The 21,761-nt window shown below is 45.6% G+C and overlaps 1 protein-coding gene across 1 annotated transcript in view; it reads left to right on the plus strand.

Moving 5' to 3' along the window:
* Positions 1 to 21,761, plus strand: part of PIK3R4 (phosphoinositide-3-kinase regulatory subunit 4) — a 1,130,409-nt gene that overhangs the window by 1,050,014 nt on the left and 58,634 nt on the right. Inside the window, exon 18 of the mRNA XM_069648735.1 lies at positions 4,850 to 4,938. Coding sequence (XP_069504836.1) covers positions 4,850 to 4,938 — 89 coding nt within the window. The remainder of the gene's footprint in view (positions 1 to 4,849; positions 4,939 to 21,761) is intronic.

A 21,761-nucleotide genomic window follows, 5' to 3' on the forward strand; every position in this document is an offset into this window, starting at 1 on the left:
TGCCTGGTATGCTCTTTTGCCCTTTTGCCAGGACTTACTTTTATAGCTCCACGCAGTATGACTCTTCCCTTGAGTCTTCAGATTCTCATCTTGCCTGTTATACTCTCCTGCCAGGACTTTCTTGTACTGGTTCACTTATCTTTTGGGTGCGGGTCCCAGACTCGCAAATTTGCCTGCTGTGCTCTCCTGCCAGGACTTCTCTCACAGTTCGCTTCAAGAGGTATGTTTCTTCCCGTGAACCTTCAACCTGTTATCAAAACCAAAGGGGTATGCCACTTCCTCTGTGTGCTTTCACTTTCTAATAATCTAACCTCAAAGGGTATGGGTCTTCTTTGAGTTTTCTGCAACCTTTAAAAGTGCTTGGTATACTCTCCTGTCAGGGCTTTGTCACATGTTCACAATCTTTCTCTAGCCTCCCAGTTTCTCAAGTACTGGGACTTTGAAGATTATCTTGGATGCACATAGTGGGGTATTTCATCCCCTGCTTCCTGTAAGGGAAACACCTTCCCTAGTCTTTCATTCAGTCTCCCGGCACCCCAACCCTTCTCCGTGGGTTCACCGTTTCTCTGCCTCACGTGGTTCCTCGTTCTGCAGGCATCTCTCCCTAACAGAGATGCGGTATGGGATTGGCACTCAGGGCTCCCTGCATGGGCACAAAGAGCTCCCTCTTGGCTTCGCAGGCCGTCCTGTCACTTCGCTAGCCCTCGGAGACACACCTCCATCCCGCATACCATCATCCCCTCACCTGCCTCTGCTGTCTCGGTCCGTATGCCACTCTCCACCTTCCCAATCAACACTAGGAGGAAGGAGTCTCTGATCTTGTTTTCCTTCCTGATTTTTGAAAAGGCTTTGACCAATCAGGTGTGGTTAAAACTAGACCAAGCACTTTGATTCTCCCAAGTGCTTTCTACTACTCGGTCCTTTTCCTCGTCTTAGTACTACCTAATACTTTTGTCTGGGGATGTCAGAGTTTTGATATTGGTCATCATGGGACATTATGATGCAACATTACAGCATGCTATAAAGGTCTGTGGCATTGAGGGTGGGGGGCATCCGGTCCCAAGGGAAAAGGAGCATACCATGTATTGTCTGACAATGCCTCTCCAGTTCCACGAGGGTTGTCTCCCCCCATGTTGTCCTCCCTCATATAGCCACCGCCAGGGTCAGGATCAGGTAGCTTCTGCCTTTCCCTGGCCACATTGGGAGAGACTTTCCTTGGGAAAGGAGTGATGACATCGCCAGATTAGTCACACTGCACACCGGGATCCCCACCTATGTCCCTGAGTTCTCTCATTAAACATATGATAGCAGGAGCAAATAGTAGGGCTGAAAAGGGGCAACATGGTCGCATTTCACAATGCAATGTGATTGGATTTGACAATGGCGCATGTGCTGACACTTTAAAAAGTGGCCATGAATAATCTCCAATATTTATCCTGCCAAAGATGGCAAAACCCTAAGGCTAGTTAATGGAATTAAAAGCCTTCTTGATTGGGCAGGTTAAGTAATGCAAAGAGTGTCTTTATACATTGGTGACATATCCGGAATAAAGTCTTACTGGTTTTGGGAGCATGTGATATGACCTATTGTTATTGGAAAATTGTTCTTATGAATGTATTTAATTTTGATACTTGTGTAAAACGTCATGATTCATCTTGGCTAAACCACGATAATTAAAAAATCTATTAGCCACAATACTTTTTATTGTCAAAGTTGATTGAGAGTGGCCTATTGGATGTCAGTTCTTATTGTGGTTATCAGAACAATACATATTTGCCTTACAAGTGTGAGCAGGCAAAGGAGCCCTATCCAGTGATTTCTGAAACTTACTGAGGAGCCAAGGTGAAAACACAAATGAGAATCTCACAGGATTAAGCATTAAGCCCATCACACCTGAGAGCCCTACCAGTAGACACAGTGCCAATATTGGTTGAACATTTCTTCTAGTGATATTGGTTGGGAAAGGGGGCTTTCTGCTGGTGATCAATAACCCCCTCTTGTTTTTAAAGAGAGCACATTCCTTCCTGGCATCTGCAGTTCATTATCTGGCCTTCGTGAGAGTTCAACATGCTTGTCTACTGTCCTTTAACTATCTTTCTGGACACCTTTAATATTTCACATAGTACATGTCTCTTTTGCATTATTTACTCATATGTCGGCAGTACTCCAGGGTCACCTTCAGATTCCCTCTGTTTGCTATTCTGGTCTGTGCAATAACTCCTACAGCAAGGATTCACAACCTTCGACACGTCCTGTCGGTCCTAACCATCATAGTCAATGGTGAAGTATCATGGGAGCCTTAGTCCAGAATATTGGAAGAGACGCAGATTGCCCTAAACATTTTTCACAATTATGGCCCAGGCCATAACCTGTTGTAGACACTGACCCTAGAGAGGCTGCATTCCTAGTTTAGGTCATAATCCACCCTGGAGTTATAACCCATGTGAGGTGTCGGAATTAAGGAGACAGACATAAGGGTGTTTGGTTGTCCAAATGCTTTTATTTTAATAAAAAAAAGGGGTTGGAAAAATGCCTCACTAGCCCTAACTCTGGGGGGTTTCCCTGCCTCTACTAAAGGAACTAATGAGACAGTCGTCAGGATGTCAAAAATAATGTTCACTGTCCTGTGTCCAAAACCTAAATCGGCCCTCACACTGTTTCTATAAAAACGCACTACGAGGAAAAAATAGTGTCCTTCTGGCTGCTCTCTTGCAACTTTCTTCAATTTCAGCAGACAAACTTAATTTAGCAACCTAAGTGTTCCAAAATAAAGTTCCAACAATTCCAAGGGGGTCAATCCACTTCCCTGGTCTTGTCCTTTATAGTTTACAAACAAGCAGTTGTTTACAGGGAGTTTCCCCAATTCTGGCAGACTTGGTTTACTCTCCTATCAGGTATTGCCAACTTTAGTCCCCAGAGTCACTGTGACGAGGAAGAGTAGGTATCCCTAACAAGTGCCCATGTACTTGTTAGTTTCCTGTGTTATTCTCAAAGTGGAGTGGGTTTCTCTCGCCTGTCCACAGGAGCCATTACTTACCTTTGCTGGTATTATAAGTGACTGGGTTTACTGACTTGTCCAGCACTCTCTGGTGTTTTAAACACACCATTTATTCATTGTCGTCTTTCTTTCTTATGAGCCTTTATCCTTAGGAGGTCCGCAGACCCCTTTTGCCCAGGTGTAACTGATTCTCTGGCGCACCCTGCCTGTTGGAGTCACGCCTTTCAAGGGCTCTTTACAGTGGTCTCACCAATTGCGGCCGCTGCCCCCTGGGACTTGGTTCCCAACTCTCACAAAGGCCTCCAGCCGTCTTTAACGGCCATGAATACCTCTGGGGCTTGTGGTCTCCAATAGGTTATTTGTCTTCTTACAGCAGGGCTCAGCGTTCAGTCTGCCTATGCCGCTCCGCTTTCCCTCCTCTGGCCGACTCTCTCCACTCAAGCGGATCTCTTCCTGGACTCTCTGAAACCATGTATCGCTCAGATGACGTCTGCAGCATGCAACGAAGTCCCTCCACAGCTCTGTAACACTTTGCTCTTTTTGACAGCGTGCCCACTGTAAGCGCCTTCTGCGGCTCGCTGCCAATTACTACTCGGCTTCGGGTGTGGGGAAGCGTTGTATGGTGTGTGACTCTGCCGCATCTCGGTGAGTCGATGGTAACATGCCTTTGCAAAGCCCCTCTGAGGACTGCCTCGGTTGTCTTTGTCTCGTCGGCGCACTGTATCCCAGTGTTTGTGGTAGGTCGCGGGCTGTTCGGTCTGCTTTCGTTTCTCTCTCCAGTTTCGTGTGTCACACTTCCTTTGACTTTCAAATCTTATCACTGTTTTTCTGCTGCCTATTGCTTCTGCAGCCTCTCTGCTCTGCACTTACTTCTGTTCCTCTGTCTGCTTGTGCTACTAATGCAATTACTTTCTCGACTTCCCCCCCCACCTGGGGCTATTACTGCTGTTACCACTCCTATGATCACAACTGCTGCTTCTTTGAACACTGTGTTCCTGTTTCCTGTGTGTTTTTATTTTCGGGCCAGATTCCCTTGTTGACAACTAGAACGCTACCAGCAGTTCTGTGCCTCATTCGGTGGCCTCCTTGTCGCAGTATCACCTACACTTGCTGCTGATGTTATTTTACCTACGCACTAGGCAAAATGTATAAATCCTTTTGATTATGTTGTTTTTGTGACTTGAGCCATATTTCTTTGTTGACAGAAAGGGACGTAACCTCTGGGTTCGTCACACCCACCATGGAGATTTTGCTGTAAGTTCATATCCACAAATATTGGTTAGTCTATACACTCTAACAGTCTCATAGGCCTGAAGAAAGGTCGTTCATGACTTGGGTCGTTCCGCCTTGGAGAGACTGAAATGATGACAGACTTGGGTGAAACCATGGCTTTGCTTGGAGACGGTAACCACAAAACTAATATTACGTTGCTGGTAGAGACCATAAGCCTCTCAGAATATCATGGTTTGAGTAAATGATTACAGTCCTAGTAAAAACAGGAGCCTGCCTTGAAAGCCAGAACTCCATGCGAAAATACACAATCCTATTGCAGGCCTAAATCCACCTTCATGACACTAAATTCAGCACTCAGTCCAGCCCAATTGTTGCTAAGATATACATACACAGAAACTGAAAACAAATTGTAAATTAAAGCTTGCCATATAACAAATATAAAGTGAAATGTCTCCAGGCAATTAAATAGGTGTTATCACTGCCTCAGCACTATGCTTTTGATTGATCTCTGAAAGATAAAGGCTGAATTAGCCCTGGCAGAATGAGAACCTATGACCTGGATTTTTTTGTATTCACTTGGGTGACTAAGCTGTCTGACTATTTCTCTTTTCCCTACAGCCTTCACCTCACAGTGTCCATGGAATATACTGCAGCCCTGCTGATGGTAACCCCATATTATTGACTGCAGGCTCAGACATGAAAATAAGGTACATTTAATTTAAATGGGATTTCCTTGTATTGTAGTTTGATGCTTGCCTCTACGCACTAATTATATTTGGTCCAGGTGTATTTTTTTCTAATATGACCGGTCAGGTTGTGTTTGGCGTTTGCTCATATGAGGGGATGTACATGGGAGATGATATAGAAGAAGTTCTATACTACTAGGTTTCATTTTCCCTATGCATACTGCATCACCACCACCTCGTAGTGAGCTATACTCAAACCTGTCACAGCGAACACGAAGTGAGACGATGAGTGTACAGGCCTTCCATTCTCCTTCATATAGTAGAGATGTTAGTAGCATGACGTGTGGATTGTGTAGCTGTTGTGCTACACTTGCATGGATTGTGTAGCTGTTGTGTTACACTTGCATCTAGTTTTTAGTCTCAGTGTTTTACCTCTGCATTTGTTTGTGTCACTGGGGCTTGGTTTTAAGTACTCTACTCTACATTGTCCAGTTCTAATGCCTGACCGGGACAAGGGTGCATTTGCACCTCCTTTATTAGCCATCTCTTTGTCAAGAAATCATTGTCTAAGAACAAGGTGTTGCACATGGAGGATTCCTTTGACCAAGCTGTTGCATGTGAATGTGTAGACTTTTTGAGCGGTGGTAATGCACCATATACTGTATTCTCTTTAGGGGTTTGCAATTGTCTTCACTAACAGACTGTGGTGTTTCTCTTCCCTGGAAAGCTAAAACGGCTATTCATTCTCTGTTGCAAATTTAAGAAAGGGCATCTGGGCACTTAAGAAGGAAACAGTCAAATAACTTCAGTCGCCACGTCCCATTAGTAATTTCTTTTTGTAATGGTCTCTGGGCGATTGTTATGAAGAATGCCACAGTTTGAGGATTGCCGTCCCAAATCTAACCAAACAAGGTGCGTCTTAGCTTGGTTCATCTGTGATTGAGCAATCAAGTCCAGCTTTCAGATGTGGAGCGGGGTAGAGAAAAATTCTGTTATGAGGGATTTTCAAAGGCTCTATCAGAGGTAACCTTAACCACGTTGAATATAGCGAGGCAGAACGATCAGCCTGAACATAGGAAGGCGGGGTACTCTTGAGTAGCATAGCCAACACGTAAAAAAAAAGATGATAAATATAAAGCACCACGCAGTTAAGTACAAACATTTATTACACAAAGGCACACTTTCCACAATTAAAGGCAAGTCAAAATAATTATATACACATATAACACACAGTTTGGCAACCCACTATGGGTTGCTGAATACTTCATGATTGCCCACAGATGTACTGTAATTGCTAAAGTAGGGAAAAGTTGTTAAAGCATCTATACATAGACCATACTCTTACAAGGAAGCTCAAACCATTATAGCTATCTTCAGAAGCCAATCTCTACCTACCAAGATTCCCACAGTCTTAAGGTGTCCTGAAAAGGTTCTTCAGAGACACAGGTGAGTAGCACTAGGGGAGGCTACCCTCATACTGAGTTCAGGACACAGACAGAAGCAAGTTTAGAGCAAATGTATTCAGATTGTGACTTAAGCAGCTTAGGTCAAAATATAGATGTTGTGGGGAGCAGCTATTAAACCCCACGTCCCAAGAGGGCCACCACCAATCTGAATCTGTCCCGGATAGCGCTAAGGCAAGCAGGACTTTGCACCAAATGTAACCCCAATGGGGATAGAGGCATTTCAAGGGGTATAAGAGATCTCAGGGCCTGGTATCCCGACAAAGGTAGGAACACTCCAGTCGATTGTGAATCACTTGGGAAGATTTGTCTCAGCATCTTTGGGGTTGTGTTGAGTCATCGGGTCATGCAGGTTAAAGGGTGTTCACCAGCGGTTGTCTTCTGGTTCCTCTGGGGATCTTGGACGGTGGTGGAAGCACCCTTCCCATCTCCCAGTGACATAGCAGAGACCCTCACTGATGACTGGATGGATGCACTTCTTGCATTAACTTCAGACTGTTAGGCAGAAACCTGTGCAGTTCCCTTAGGGACCACTGCAAAAGATTTAAGACTACAGGTGTTTGGCAGTAAACCCACTTGGTAGCCGTCTGTACCACACAGATTCACTTGGTAGCTGTGGCTGAGCAGTCGGGCTTCCCTCAAGAAGAGTTAGGCAGTATACAGAGTATGCACAATAGGTCAAAAGAACACAGTAGAACAAGCAAACACTGACCAGAGCTTGGTGTAAAAGAGATATAATTATTTTCTAAAACACATCTAGTTAAACACACTGGCACTAATCTCAAGCAATTCAAAAACACGGTCACTAAAAGATACACTCCCTTCAACGATTATTAGACAAGTCTTAAGTAAAGCAACACTTATTTTCAGACAGCGGTGAGCGCTTAACGAAGATGGCACGCTAATCGATCGGTTAAAAAGGGAGAGAAAGGTAGAGCAAAGATAGAAACAGATCCCAACACTTTCGGAAGAACACAGTAGGAGAAAAAGGCAGGTTAAAACTGTAAAGTCAAAGTTAACAAGGCCGGACCCACTTACGAGGCTCCGGTCGAAATGTGTCCAAGATCACACGGTTAAAAGTGCCCAAAAGTCTCGCAATAAGAGTTGGACCAAAAAGAAATGGACCAGTTAGATGGTCAAGGCGGCCAGCCCAGTCCAGAAGGTTAAGGGGCTATTGTTACCTTGTAGCAATCTTTAGAAAGGGAGGCCTGGCGGACATGGTACCTTAAAATGGTGAGAACGCTCCAGCGGGGGCAGTTGTTCCTGGCAGCGGGTGCAAGTCGGTGCTTCGTCCGGAGGAAGAGAGGATCTCGTCGGGGAGGAAAGCAGGAGACCGTTGCACTGCCAGGGAAGAAACCAGCTGCGGAGTTCTCAATTAAAAGGAGCAGTCCTTTTATTCGCGGTCCAGTGGTGGTGTCGTAGCAGGTCGGCTCAGCTTCTCCCTCGTTGGATTTTCAGGTCCTGTGGCGACTTCTGAAGTTCCAGTCCCCAAAGCCCTGCTTTTATGCAACACACCCCCATTCACTCAGCCTAGCTGTCAATCAAACATGCTAAGTGGTGAGCCGGCCGGCTCACCACTTGGGCCAATCACACAAGAGTGCGACTTGAGTTACCAAGGTAACTCAGTCCAGTGTGCCTAAACCCCTCCCACACCCCCTGTGGTACCCAGACAGAGTGGCACCACTTTTGGGGGCTTCTGTGGAGAAGCCCGCCAAAAAGTGGAACAAAGGGCTCGACTTGGGTTGGAGTCACAGAAGAGAACACAAACGCCATTTTAGAATCGAGTTCTGGCAAAAAATACCGACCGGCGAATTAATATTAAATAAATAAACCGGCGGTATGTTCGAGGCTATAAGAATTAAATAATTAAAGTTGGTAGCCTCGAACAATGGGAAAATCCCATAGAGATATATTCGCAGTCGAATATAAAAAGTAGTATCCACTGCCACCAGCCAAAACTCGATCAAGGGGGACGGAGACGTGCCCCCTCGAACAACAGACCCCGGAGCAATTGAATTGCCCCGACCAGTACGTCCACAATATGATGGTTTGTACTGGTTTCTGTTCATAATTTGGGACTAGCAAATTCAATGGTGACTTTACATGCCCTGGGAGACAGTAGTCAGTCCCAGAGTATGGAGCCTATGTTGGGGGGGTCGCTACGACACCCCTGGGTTACGGCATGGAGGGTACTGTGTAACCCACATCAAAAAAACACATGAGACCCTATGGAGTAAAAGACCCCATAGCCCATAAAACACATGGAAAGTTAAAGGAACACCTCAAATCATGTCTAAGAGTGGGAGCAAAAGAATCTCACTCTTAGCAGGAGAGAAAAAAATAAACCCCAAAAATCCAGCAAAGCTGCTGGGGGACTCACTAGGTTTGGGAAATTAGCCTTACAGAGAATTCTCCCTAACATAGACCTAGTCAGCACACCGTCTGCAGCCCAGAAGTTGGACTTCAGGTCCCTGGCAAGTTCCTCCACTTGTGAAGATCAGCATGCAAGGGTGCAACCATTACAGCAGAGCCCTGAATGCCCTTGAATATTTCAGCTATGAGGCTAGATAGAGGTTCTTGCATCAGAGGAAAGCTGGTTCGGATGTTGCAGGCGAATTACACAAGGGCATACTCCAGCACAGGAATGGCAATGCAGGTTGTGCAGGACAGCTGACTGGTTATGCCCATCAGTCAAAGTGAGGGAGGTATTTCCTGTCGCATAGGAGGTAGAGGTCTGAAACACAGTGGTGTTGGCTGAGCCAATACTGCATCCTGCAGCAGTCCCTGGCATCCCTCGGTCTTCCTATCTCTTCCAGTTCCAGTGGTCAACTAAATTCCTGGGTCCAACTCCCTTCCTTATATCCCAAAATCAGCCTGAGGTGCGGGGGAAGCGCAGGGCTCTAATACGGGACTTTACACAATTCTCACTAGTAGTTGGCTGTCCCAATAGTGTACAGCCAGCCACCCAAAAGTTCCCCAACAACAGCCATACCTCTGGAGGAATGTGAATTGGGGCAGATAGCTCACCTCCCCACTTGCTGTTAGCTGCCGCACACTTGTCCTCATGCTTGTACTTCCCAGGAGAAAGCCTCTCAAAATGCATGAGGAAAGCAGACCCTCCTCCTATCTTGAAAGGCAGAAGGATGTAACAAAAGTGATTCTTCTGACAAGATCAAGAGGACCTTATGTCCCCACTACACTCCATGAAAGAAGCCTTGTGCCGCGCAGGAGCAAATACACCCGTCATAAAAAGTGGCTGAGATCCCTTTCACTGACAGGCCTATGGGCGACACAGTGCGCACAAAACAACATATAAAAGTAGCACCCTATAGAGGGTGCTGCTTAAGAAAAACACAGACGCAGTATTCCATTTCAGCAGGGGCGTGATGTGGAAAAACCTCATTCACCTTCAAAGGCTGTGAAATAATCCATGAAGTCCAGCAGTAGTGCTGGGGGGCTCAAAGGAAGTAAGGGACACACACACACACACACTCACACACACACTCACACTCACACTCACACTCACACTCTCACACACACTCACTCATTAGAACATGTCAAGTCTTTAATGAGACCAATGTTCCTGATGTTGCTTCGAGACGATTTGTGTGCCATGGAAACATTCTGGCTTTTGCAAACTGGACAGTCTGTGCTTTGATCCAGCGAAGATGCTGTGTCAACAGTGGGGTTTACTAGTGTTTTTGTTTTTTCAGCGCTGTATTCAGACATTCACAAACATCCACAGTGGAGTGTCACTGCAGATTCATAATTGCAGAAGAAAAGCTGCTCAAACTGGGATCTGGTGCAGTTTGGTTAAGGCAGAGCTCTGGCTTTGGACAGTGCGTGCAGCATCCTTGTGATGCCAGTTTAGGTAGTCAAAGCAATCCTTGGAATGCTGAGATTTATTTTGGGTTCTTTGTGAAGCTCTAACTTGTGACTTTAGCAGCTGGCAGCTGCAGGTCTCTGATGCTGTTGGAACAAAGATGAGCAGTGTGTCCACATGCTCACCTCTTTCTGTCTAGTCCTCGCAGCTGCTGGAGCAAGAGGTTATCGAGCGCTTGCTACGCTGTTGGATCCACCATATCCGGTGAAGACATCACCATAGCTGTTCTCTCTATGGGCCAGGAGGATAGCTTGGGGACAACACAGGTTTGAATGACAGTCTCGCGCTCAGAGACTGGTCTCCGATATTAGGTGAGTAAGGGGAGCCCTTCCCTGTGAGGCTAGAAAAGTGAGCCTGCTACGCAGCATTCCCGCTGGGAGTAGCGGTAAGCGGGACCTTTCTTGGGGAAAGGGACTTCCTTTGGGGACAGGGACTCCTGTTCCGTGCAGGAACCCCCTAAAACCTTGTTCCTTAGAATGCCCTGAGGCCCTCAATGTTACAAGAAATCCAAACTGAAGAAACTACTGTTCGCTTTTGTAAGATCTCTTAGAAGCTGGAAAGAGAGACACTGAAGGTGTCTACAAGGGAGAAGCTAGCCCGCGGCCCAAGGAAGAACAGGTGACGCTCCCCCTGCCTGGTCAGAGGTAACAGGAGCGACTGGGGACCATGGAGGGTTCCGGGGAATTGTGAATAAAATCCAAGAGTTGTACGCAAGTAATCTCCCTCATCACAGTGATTGTGAAAGCCCTTAGAAAAGCCAAGAGTGGTACAGGAGTAATCTCCCTGATCGCAGTAATTGTGAAAGCCATAAGAAAAACTAAGAACTTTGGGAGTAATCCCCCTCGTCACAATGAGTGGGGAAACCCTAAGAAAAGCCAAGAGTACTATGATAATAGCCTCCCTTGTCATAATAGTGGGAATAACCATTTGCTAATCCAGAATCAAGAAACCAGAAGAGTGAGAATATTGGAACCACAGTTAAGGAAAGAATCATTCTTGACATTGAAAGCCAATAGGCACTTGAGAAAGACCTAAGAAGCCCCCTTGAAGAATTACAGGGGTTAATCAGAACTATTACAAGAGACTATAAGAAGATTAATTTACTAATATCACTTTATTTTTCGGCAGTATAGCCATAAAAGGATAAAAACATGCATACAACTATCAGCAACAATACACATCTCAAGAACATGAATTTAAAAATAATTTAAATAAATTATCTGGATACTAGGTTACAAAACCTCTTCATAAATACTGATTCAACAGGATAAAAGGTATACATAAATTATCAGTACAAAATACATAAAAACCAACAACTTAAATATGGTAATATCTTTAGCATCTCATTCAGTTTCTTTGGCTTTCACACACTTAAATGTGGCTGCCCTGTTTATTATTATGTGCCAGACAGGCGCCGGATCGGCACATCGAAATAATAATAGATAGTACACATACCCTTCTAACGAGAGCTTGTCTCAGAAATGATAACAGGGACCAACTCGCATACGACTCGAAATGCGAAGTGTCTGTCTTTAAGAGCTGGGACCAGCCTTCTTGCTCAAATGTCTTTAAAAACTGGACAGAAGTGCACAAAATGCAGAGTAACCTCCTCTGCCTCACAACCAAAATTGCACTCTTTGCCTTCCCCCTGACCAGCGGGACAGCGTAGATCTTATAGGGAGGCAATTAAATCGAGCCTGAGTCAAGAGCCTTCTCTTTGCAGGATTATTTGCCCATAGCAGGTAATTTTGAATTGCTTCAGTTGAGATAATTGCCTCATTTCTGTTAGTGCTCTTCTGTATTTCCCTATGTTCTTTCTCTGCTCTATAGATGAGTAACACTTGATGTTTGAACTCAGTCACTGCAGCTTTAGTGATGAGCATAGGGTTAGTCGGATGATGTTCAGCATTCAATTTTACCAACCACTTCCGCCCCCGCCCCCAGCCTGAGCTAGTGCAAAATTGGTTCCAGCCCCATTTCATCACACAAGAACAACATGCCTAGCTCAGTATGGATACCATAGTTTGGGGCTGATTGAGGAAGACCGATGATCAGTTTTAAAAAGAAATTCTCAGAAACCTGGATGCTTTGTGTTTTACCCTAGCCTGATAACAATGCTCCATATTTTTCAGCTGTTTTTGCTTTGCTAGTATACACAATGCATTTATTAGGTCTGGAGGCTTGGTACTAGAAATTCACATGAATCTCCTAGCCCCCCTATCCCCCCAAGAGTTTGCTTGAACCTGACCCCTTGTTTCTCAATATGAGCCACAGGTTTCAGATTGGGAGTAAGACGTATCCCCAAATAGTCAAAGGACAGCACTCTCATGATTATTACATCATTTGTAAGCTTTGGTGCCATCTTCGTGCTCTTCCTGCACAGATGACACGACATGACAGCTGATTTGGCAGCATAAAGTTTAAAGTCCAATGATGTCATAAAGTCTGTGTATGCCGTGACAAGGTCCTGCAAGGCTCTTGGGGTGCGAGCAATCAGGACCGTGTCATAGGCGTGTGCCAAGACCGGGTATGACTTCCCATACATTTTTGGCACTTTTGTGCTAGCCCGCATCACTGCCTCCCTTAGCCCATTGATGTACAGAGAGAACATAACAGGTGCCATTGCACATCTTTGATGTACTCCCACTTTAGGACCTGGAAATGAGGAGTGCAATGGTCAAAGGAACCATTTTTCACATGGGCCTGGGTATTTTTGTGCAAACCAGTGAGCAAATCTATTATCCCCACCAGACAGCCCTGTGACCCGAGCACAGCCCAAAAACTTTTCGTATTAACCTTATCAAAGGCTGTGCTCAGGTCCATGGAGGCAAGATATATTGGTTAGCTCTTTAAATAAAGTTAGTTAGCCAGGATAAGGTAGAGATTTAGAATTTGTTCACTTGTTCGAAAACCCAGTTGTCTTGTCAAGAGTGTTGCTGTTGTCAATCTGAGATTTGATTTACCCAGCAGCACTCTTCTGTAGATCTTGAACAAAGAGTTAAGGAGAGAAATCGGTCCGTAAGAGGGTGGAGTATCTTTTGGACACTATTTATAATTGGGGTGAATAATCGCTTTCCTCCATGATTACGGGAATTGCGCCTTCACCCACATGGCATTAAAACAAGCCATCAGTACTGTGAGAAACCGTAGGGTGTCTCACCTGCTAGTCCCCGGGGATCTCTCTGTCAGGTGGCCAGGGCACAACCATCACCTTTGGATCCAGACCGTGGGGGTGGACCAGTGCGGAAGGATCACCTGGGTGAGGGGCCTTTGGGTAGTGGGGTTCAGATAGCGGATGGTGAGATGCGGTATTCCCCCTTATTTTGTTTATCCAACCCATCCTATGTTTTAGGATGCTCTGAGGTCCCAACTTCCTCCCCACCTTTTTACACACAGTGGGCCGAGGAAGAGAGTGACTGAGAGTAACCAGACTAACTCTCACATCGTACTGGACATGTCCCGTTAATCGGGTCAGGCACTTTACACTAAGTGCATACACCTGATACCAGTTAGGTCTCCTCACACGTATAAAAGACAACACCTAAAGACACACTCTGAGCAAGGCAGAACACGAGTAAGAGTAGAACTTCCGGGACAAAGGCAAACCTATTGGAGCAGAGCGATGGACCAAGGGGCGAGAGCAGCGGGTCAAAAACCCCAGAGAGTTCCCTACTGGAGGTCCTTGCCTCCAACAGGCAGTGGAAAACACACAGAGCAGGCCAGAGCCCACAAGTGAAGACTGCATTGTGTTTCAAGGACACCAACAACCTTATAGGGAGGCGAGGCCAAGCCTGTGGTACTAACCTTGACTTGTGAATTGGATATCGTGAAACCAAAAAAAAAAACGCACGCTGCTAGTGTGTTGGCCAGCGACCTGAGAGACCGGTGTGTGTTCAATTTTGAAATAGTAACATTTTATCACAAGTGAAGGTTGCACATGTGTGAGTGAGACTTGAGGAAAGGCAGACCTGTGAATGAACTTTGAAGTAAAAGACAGCTGCAAAATCAGCAATACTAAGTAACGGAGTGGTCCAGCGAAAGGAAGTAGCCCACTCGAAAGTAAATTGTTTGAAGCGAAAGAACAGCAAAAGGAAATAACGAGGTTTAACTCCTAGAGAAGGGGAGAGTGAAAGTTGAACTGTTAAACGTTTAGTCAAGGTGGTCTTGCATTGATCTGAAAAGTAAACCATGACATCCGAAAGTGGTCTTAGCCTGACAGAGGGTGATCTGAAGTGAAATAGGCTTGGGGAAAGGCGCCCCCCTGGCAAGTTTGTGTTGAAATTTATCATGAGACGTCTCAGTCTGACTGAGGGGGACCGGCGAGAATTGTCAGGTGAAAAGTTTGAGTCCGAAAGAGGGAGGGATCTCTGTGAACTTTTTGATTGAAACTCGACAAAAGAGACTTAAACGTGGAAGCCCAGGCGGGCCTCGATCCACGTTCTGGTACTGCTTATTGTATTGAAAGCTGATCCAGAGTGTGTCATCCTGCCTACAGGGACAGCCTTACTCTGTGAAGTCTAACACGGGGAGGAGAGCTGGTTCAATCACTTTTATTCATTTGAACACTGACTTTTCATTTTGCATACATTTCTCCTTTTTACACTTTTTTGTACAAGAGATAGGGCAGGCATTAGGTTTTGATAGCATATGCCATTTTGATTTGACAGACTCCACTAGGACTGCGTTATTTATTATTTGGTGGTCAAGACTACTCCCATCTTAATTATAGGGCAGAATAGGAGTTTCTCCGACCCCCAACAATTTCAATAAAGGTTTTACAAATTGTACCCCTTGTGTCAGTGTCATACTTGTGATACCATGCCTCCCCTACAGTACTAGGGCCCAAAGTTCTACTTTTTCTCTCAACAGGACAGCCGGAATACTGTCCGGATCGGCCGAGTGGCCGAGTGTCTGCTGGGCAATTGCATCTGCTACTTCTGCATTGGAAAATGACACCAGTTGCACTTCCACTCTCTGTTGTTCTATTTCTAGAGTTTCAAGTGCCTCATAGGGGTCAGTATGTTCCACGCTCGTTTCCACATAAAGGGTATCGAAGTGCGCAGTCCAGTATGCATCTGCAGTGTTAGTTTCTAGCCCATCACCCAATCTTTTGTGGTTGGGACCCAGAGAGAGTAGGTCCCAAAACCTCTTGTTATTGTTAGTCTTTGCGTGCACCACGTAGTCATTCCATGCTTCCCTATCCAGATCTTGCATGTGCTCTCCTATTACCAGCTTGTAATTTGCTCTAACTGATCGAATCAGGTTTTTGTTGGTCACTTTCTTTTATTAGAGAATGCAAACATGATTTTGCCTTTTTGCACTCGTTGTTAAACCAGCAAGTCTGTTTCTTTGCTGCAATTTTAAGGACCTCCTTCTGACACCCTGCTGTCCATTTCCTGCACAAGAAATCAAGACCTAAAACTTTGGTACCTCGATGGGGTTCAGCCAGTTCCTCTATCATATTAATAAGGAACAGTAAGACATTGTTATAGATCCTCTGCAGCATTTTGCCTTAAGGTCCGGTTGCCGCCTTATCATACATTTGGTCCCTTCCAATACGTTTGCACCAAGATGCCGGATGGCCCTGTTCTCCTGCACATTCATGGCCAAAAGCTCCATTACGTAAGGGTGGTGATCACTCATGACATCCTCTAGACTATACAAATCCTTAATCCTATTCCAAAAGCAAATTGGGAGACAACCGTATTGTTCCTCTAAAGGTTGATTTTCCTGGTCTAGCACCCTTAGTACGACCATTAGTTCTTATCAGGCCCCGTTGGTATAGCCAAGATGTCAACCTAAGCCCATCCCCCCACATTCTTGGATCCGTCAATTCTGGGTCAGGAACACCCAGCAAGAGATCCTCTGTTATCCAGTAAATCCTTCAGGGCCCGGTTTCCGCATTTTGCATTAAAGTCCCCTGCCAGCAGCACCATATGTATACCCTAGTCCAGATCACAAATGTAGTCATCGAAAAGTTGCTTGAATTGAGTCAGGCAGGCGCTGCACCTTGTTAGACCTATGTGGGTTATTATAAAAGGTGACCAGAATAATATTCATGTTAACATTTAGGTTAACCTTTACCACCTGCAAACAACGGGTTTGTGCGTCTAACTCATAATGATGGAACGTATACAGAGACTTGACAAAGATTACCATCCCCCCATAACACCGTCCCCTTGTGTTCTTTAGTTACGGAATCTTGATTGATTGAAAACCATCTTTAAACAAGTTGTCTTGAGTCCAGGTCTCTTGGGAAAAAAATTCAAATTGCTTCCTTTCTTTTAAACTTGGACCTAACCCCTGCTATGTTCCAACATAATAGAGAGACAATATCACCATTCAGGACATCCCCCAGTCGGTTAACTACCTACTTCAATAGGGGAGTGTGGCCTATCAGGTCACCTCCTCACGGAGTATCCCAAGCCTGTTCTCCCTCTTCCCTTTAGGCTCATGCTCCCCAAGAGCTGCTTTAGTGGTGGGGTCTGTGTCACAAATGCATAAACCATCTCTCCTGCCTGCCTGAATACTTGATAAACCACAATAGTAGACTGCCTAAGCCTCTGCTGTACGTGATAATTGGTCGACTAGAATCAACAAGCCTCTCTTTTTGCTCTTTCAACCCAATGCACGCCGTTGGTCATTGCACCTCATTTACCTGCTAGGAATACCAAGAGTCGTGCAGGTGACCTATTTCTGCCTTTATGTCCTCAAACACTGCGATACCCTTCATTGCTAGGGCATCCCGACAATTTAATATGCACATGCTAAAATTTCGAATTCACAAAAATAAATGAACATTGTACCCTTTACAAAACATATAGTTGGATAAATTGTGAATGTTCGGAAATAAATTAAACAAGATGTTTTTCACACCTAGGGCTTCTGATAAGGATTTTGCTAATGTTCTTTTATATCCATTTTGGTTACTGTGTGCGAGTCCCTTGAAGCATTGATTAAGGTCATATTCCTCCAGCCAGCCAGGGCATCCTCTTTAAGTGTACTTTTCTCCACTCCACAACAGGTGGGTTCTCGCTGTGATAGATAAGTTTGAGTCACAGTCCCTTCTTGAACCAGCCTTTCACCCTTGCTTGCAGTCGCGCTTTTTGTTGGTTGCTTGCTCTATTGTTAATCCCTTCCAATTTTCTGAGATGCTGTGAGACATTGATATTGTCCTTCAGGAGTTTCTGGTCTGGGGTTGCACCTGCAGTTGCTCCTTACCCCCTCTGTTTTTCTCTAAGCCCACCTCTGGCTCCGAAATTGGCACAGCCACTACCTGGGTCTTTAAATTGTCCACTGGAGCTTTCGGCGAATTTGTGTCGACATAGTCAACCCCCCGCCAGGGGCCCCCTTGGTAGTGACACTCTCCCCAGCCAATATATTTTTCATGCATTTTGCCAATGTGCTAATAACTCTCAGGCATTTATCAAACTTTTCAGCATTCCTTTCAGAACTATCCTGGTGCTGTCTATATACATCTTTAAGCTCCATGTAGGTGCTAGCAAGTCTGTTTAAGTGCCTTGCGAAGTATAACATGTTGTCCATATTTGCACATGTGCTCGGCACTTCGAACTGGTTGCCTTCCAAAATAAGGCTGGATCCACGAGGATCCATAGGTGCGAAGTTCTGGAAGGCAGAGTGGGAAATCGTATTAGACAGATCAGAGGGGCATGATGCCTCCTCCTCCACTCTACTCTCTGAGCGACCCAATATGCAATCTTCAAGCTCCGGCAGGATGAATGGCCCAAAAGTACACCCAATGTTGATAGTCTCGCTCCATCCTCTATATGCGCACAGGGTAATTGCAGGAGGGATCCCAAATTATCGTTGGAATAGCCGCGAGCTCTTTAAGGTATTGTCTCCCCCACCTGTTTTTTTTCCATCTTGCTGCTCCCGTCTGCTGTCATATCACCAAGGGTATTAACCAGTGTCGACGTTTGCTCCATTGTTGAGCTGACACCCAGGTCAGGCATGTCAATATCAATCTCAAGGAATCCACGACTACTCTTTAGGCATACCACTCCACCCTCTCCCGTGTATCCCAAGTTGTCCTATGTAGGCAGTTCTCTGCATTAGAACGGTCGATTGAGCACTCCAGCACTGCCAAAACTAACCTATCCGAGTGACCACCTAAAGCTGCCGCCACAGCTGCAGTGTCTTGATCCACATTGGGCACCACATTGTCTTGCTCAACCATTGAGGGAGGCACTGTTGCAATGCTGCCCACATGAGCAGAGCCGCTGTCGTACCCTTGATTAGGTGTCCGTTCAGACATCATATTTAGTTACGTTCCAGGGGTTGACTTTATGCATAGGTCCCGTGCAGTTGCTTCCTTCCTTAGAGGTGGTCTCTGCTCTCTACCCATCTTTATCTGCATGACCTCCTCCTTGTTAGACCTCTCTTTTGGGGCTGAGCTGACCCCTTCAACGCCTTCGCTGGCCAATGCTAAAAGACTGGGCATTGCTACAGCATCAACCTCCATTGTCTCAACAGCCACCTCCTCCACCACTACTGCAGTGGCCTGGCCCATAGCCTTCTTGCTTCTGGCCACCCAGTCAATAGTGGCTTTCCTAGGCAGTTTGCAACCCACGGCGGCTGTCATGCCGGATTGGATAGCCGTGGTACCCCCCTTTTTTATGACAGTCTCCCGTGCACAAAGTTTCCCCACCATAATGGCCAACTGGCACCCTTCTGCCTTATGTATTTGTTTATGTTTGTTATATTTGTTGCATTGGCGATACCAAGTACTGGATGGTGAATATCAAGCCACACTTACCTTAGTGTCAGCAACAGCAATCACTTGCCCCCCCAAAAAAGCTACCAACCACCCCAGGCACAGCCGCCACCAGCCACCAACATCCCCCCACTCTGTTTGCCAGCCCAAAACGAGCCATACAGGGATAGGCCCCCAATTAAAATTGCAGGGCAGCAGACAGCAATCAATAAGAGTAACCAGAGCACACAGTGATCTTCCTCAGAGCTCACTCGCTCTACTGCACTCTGCCAAAGGCCAGTGAAGGGTCACAGAGGGCAGAGAGTAGGTTGTTAATTGCCCCACTTTAACCTCCCGGCACCCTGGCACCTCTCCACTCCACACAGAGACCCTATGGTAGCTGCATTCACCTTGATCACCGTAATCCCGCCACATCGCCCAGCAGTGCAGCTCAGAGCTCACTGCAACATCACCTGGCCTCAGCAGGAGCGTCTCACGGGATCACTGAATCACCCAGTCCGGATGCGGATGCAGATCGTCGTAAGTGGGATGATCGTAGAAGGCGCCAGCCTGGCATCTGCAAGGCACATGAAACGGAGAACAATGCGTCTCTCGGTAGCACCGTCACGGAAGCCAGGAAAGCTTGAGGAAAGCACCTCTCAACGCCTCTCAATGCAGTCAACCCGCACCAGCTCCGCTACAACCCTGGCTGCTTCGGACAACGTACAGAATAAGATTATTAACCACTGAGGCTGAGCCAGCCGGACCAGGAGAAGGGAGACATTCTCCTGAGCTCCTTTATTTTGTTTGCTGAATCTTTTTTGCTTAGTGGTAGGGTCAGAGTAGGATCGTTTTTTTTTTTTTTTTGGGACAGAGGACAGACTTTTTGCTTTGGGCACACCACCCTGACGATGAGCACCCTAGTGGACTTCTGTTAGGTAGGGCAAACCCTTGTAGTATAAGGAAAGGTGGGTATTTGTCTTATTTCAATAAAAGCTCTGTGTAGAATGCCACACCTTTGTCTGACTCCTTGGGAGCTACAAGTTAAGCGGGGCAGTCCTTCCACCTTTTTGGAGGGTTCTGGCTTAGACAGGAACCCGAAGCCCAATCACAAGATGTCATCCATTGAAATGTTCTGGTGCGCCCTATGTTAAGTCTATAGGCCCCTACCTGGGATTTCTTTCATCGTGGATTCAGGTTTTCACATGTTTGCTTTGTACAATCAGTATGGAGGTTACTGAAATAGGTGAGCTACTTCTACTTTCTTGTGCTCATGCATTAGTAGCCCCCACATCCCGCATGCATTCTTTCATTCAGTCTCCATTGCCAGTGCAGCCCCAGACTCAGTTGCCTATTTCGTTATTGATGCTGTGAACATTATTTTTATTTCGCTTGTGAAGTTGTTATTCCTGGAACTTTTTTAACACCCAAATCATCTTTTCAAATTTTGGAATCTGAGCTACTTACTGCTCAGTGGAAGCCCTACTCCTGATATAGTCTTGGTCGTTTTAAAACCTCACATTGTTTTTGCAATGTTTGAGGTTTGCGTGTTAAGACTGACCAAGACCAACAATGTCTTCTTTTAAAAGTAGTTGTACAAACACACAGAAAGAATTAACCCATTGGTAGTTGTCTTTGTCAATGATGGATATAAGCAATTAACGAGCTATTCTTAAACATATATATGTGTTCTTCCAACAACTTCTTACGACTCCACATATACCCCTTTGTTTACTGATGTTTCTCTAAAATAATAGCGAACGTTGCAACTCTTCATGTAGGGTTACAATCTTACCCTTTCACTCAGAACTGCAGGCCTGCATGCAGGAGTAATGTTAATGATCTTAATATAGCAGAAGCATGCTAACTTCGTATTTTTGATGGCCTGTACATCAGCCAGGAGAAGACTTAGACCGGCATGACTTTAGATAGACAAAATTCCTAGCAAGAAGTTTGTATGATAAATGATTTCACTTGCCATCCTCTTCCACTTTGCTCTCACCTTTATTCCACAGTGTGAGAGCTGTCAGTGTCTCATGACATTTGTGTAGCCAATTCAGTCCACTTTAGTAGTGGTACATCCACCAGTTGTGAACTGTTGCCATAGACCTGGCAGAGGCCCGCGGTGATCCAGTGGATTAAGGACTGCAAATAACATGCCATGCTGTGTGCAAAGTAGAGGTTGGCAAACGGATTCACACAGCACACAATGCGTGGAATGTGCCCTCTACATGCCATGGGGACTGTAGACTGTACCCATAATGAATGAAGGGTGGAGGTACATAGCAGTGATCAAGGCCTTTATTAATGATCCGCCCCTACTTCACAAAATCTGGGCCTTTGAGGACAAGCCATTGTGATGTGCATTTGATGTAATTCCCTGGTAATGGTTTGAATACCTGGACAATTGATAACAAAATGTAACAGTGGTGGGAGTACCTCGTCTTTCTGCGGCAACAGGTACCGAATATTGACGATACTGGGCACATGATGTGAGTTCCCGAGCAAATGATTGGGAATTTTCCTGGGCAATATCTGGCAAGTGATAAATACTTTCCCAATGCCTAAACAAAATTAAAAACTATTGATGTTAGTTTTACGTGCTTTCCGGGACTTATAGTGCCACATATATAATGCAAGTAACAGATCTGCAAGGAACAGAATGCAAAGAATGAAACATATCACTGCATAGGCTGCTGCCTCTCGCACAGTACAACTTGAGAGTTCTGCTTTAAAGAAACTGTCCTGAAATGGGGTTGACTTTACATTGCTGTTTGCTTTTGCT

The sequence above is a fragment of the Ambystoma mexicanum genome, chromosome 2q (assembly GCF_040938575.1).
Source record: "Ambystoma mexicanum isolate Mex_15411 chromosome 2q, UKY_AmexF1_1, whole genome shotgun sequence".
In the NCBI taxonomy this organism is placed as follows: domain Eukaryota; kingdom Metazoa; phylum Chordata; class Amphibia; order Caudata; family Ambystomatidae; genus Ambystoma; species Ambystoma mexicanum.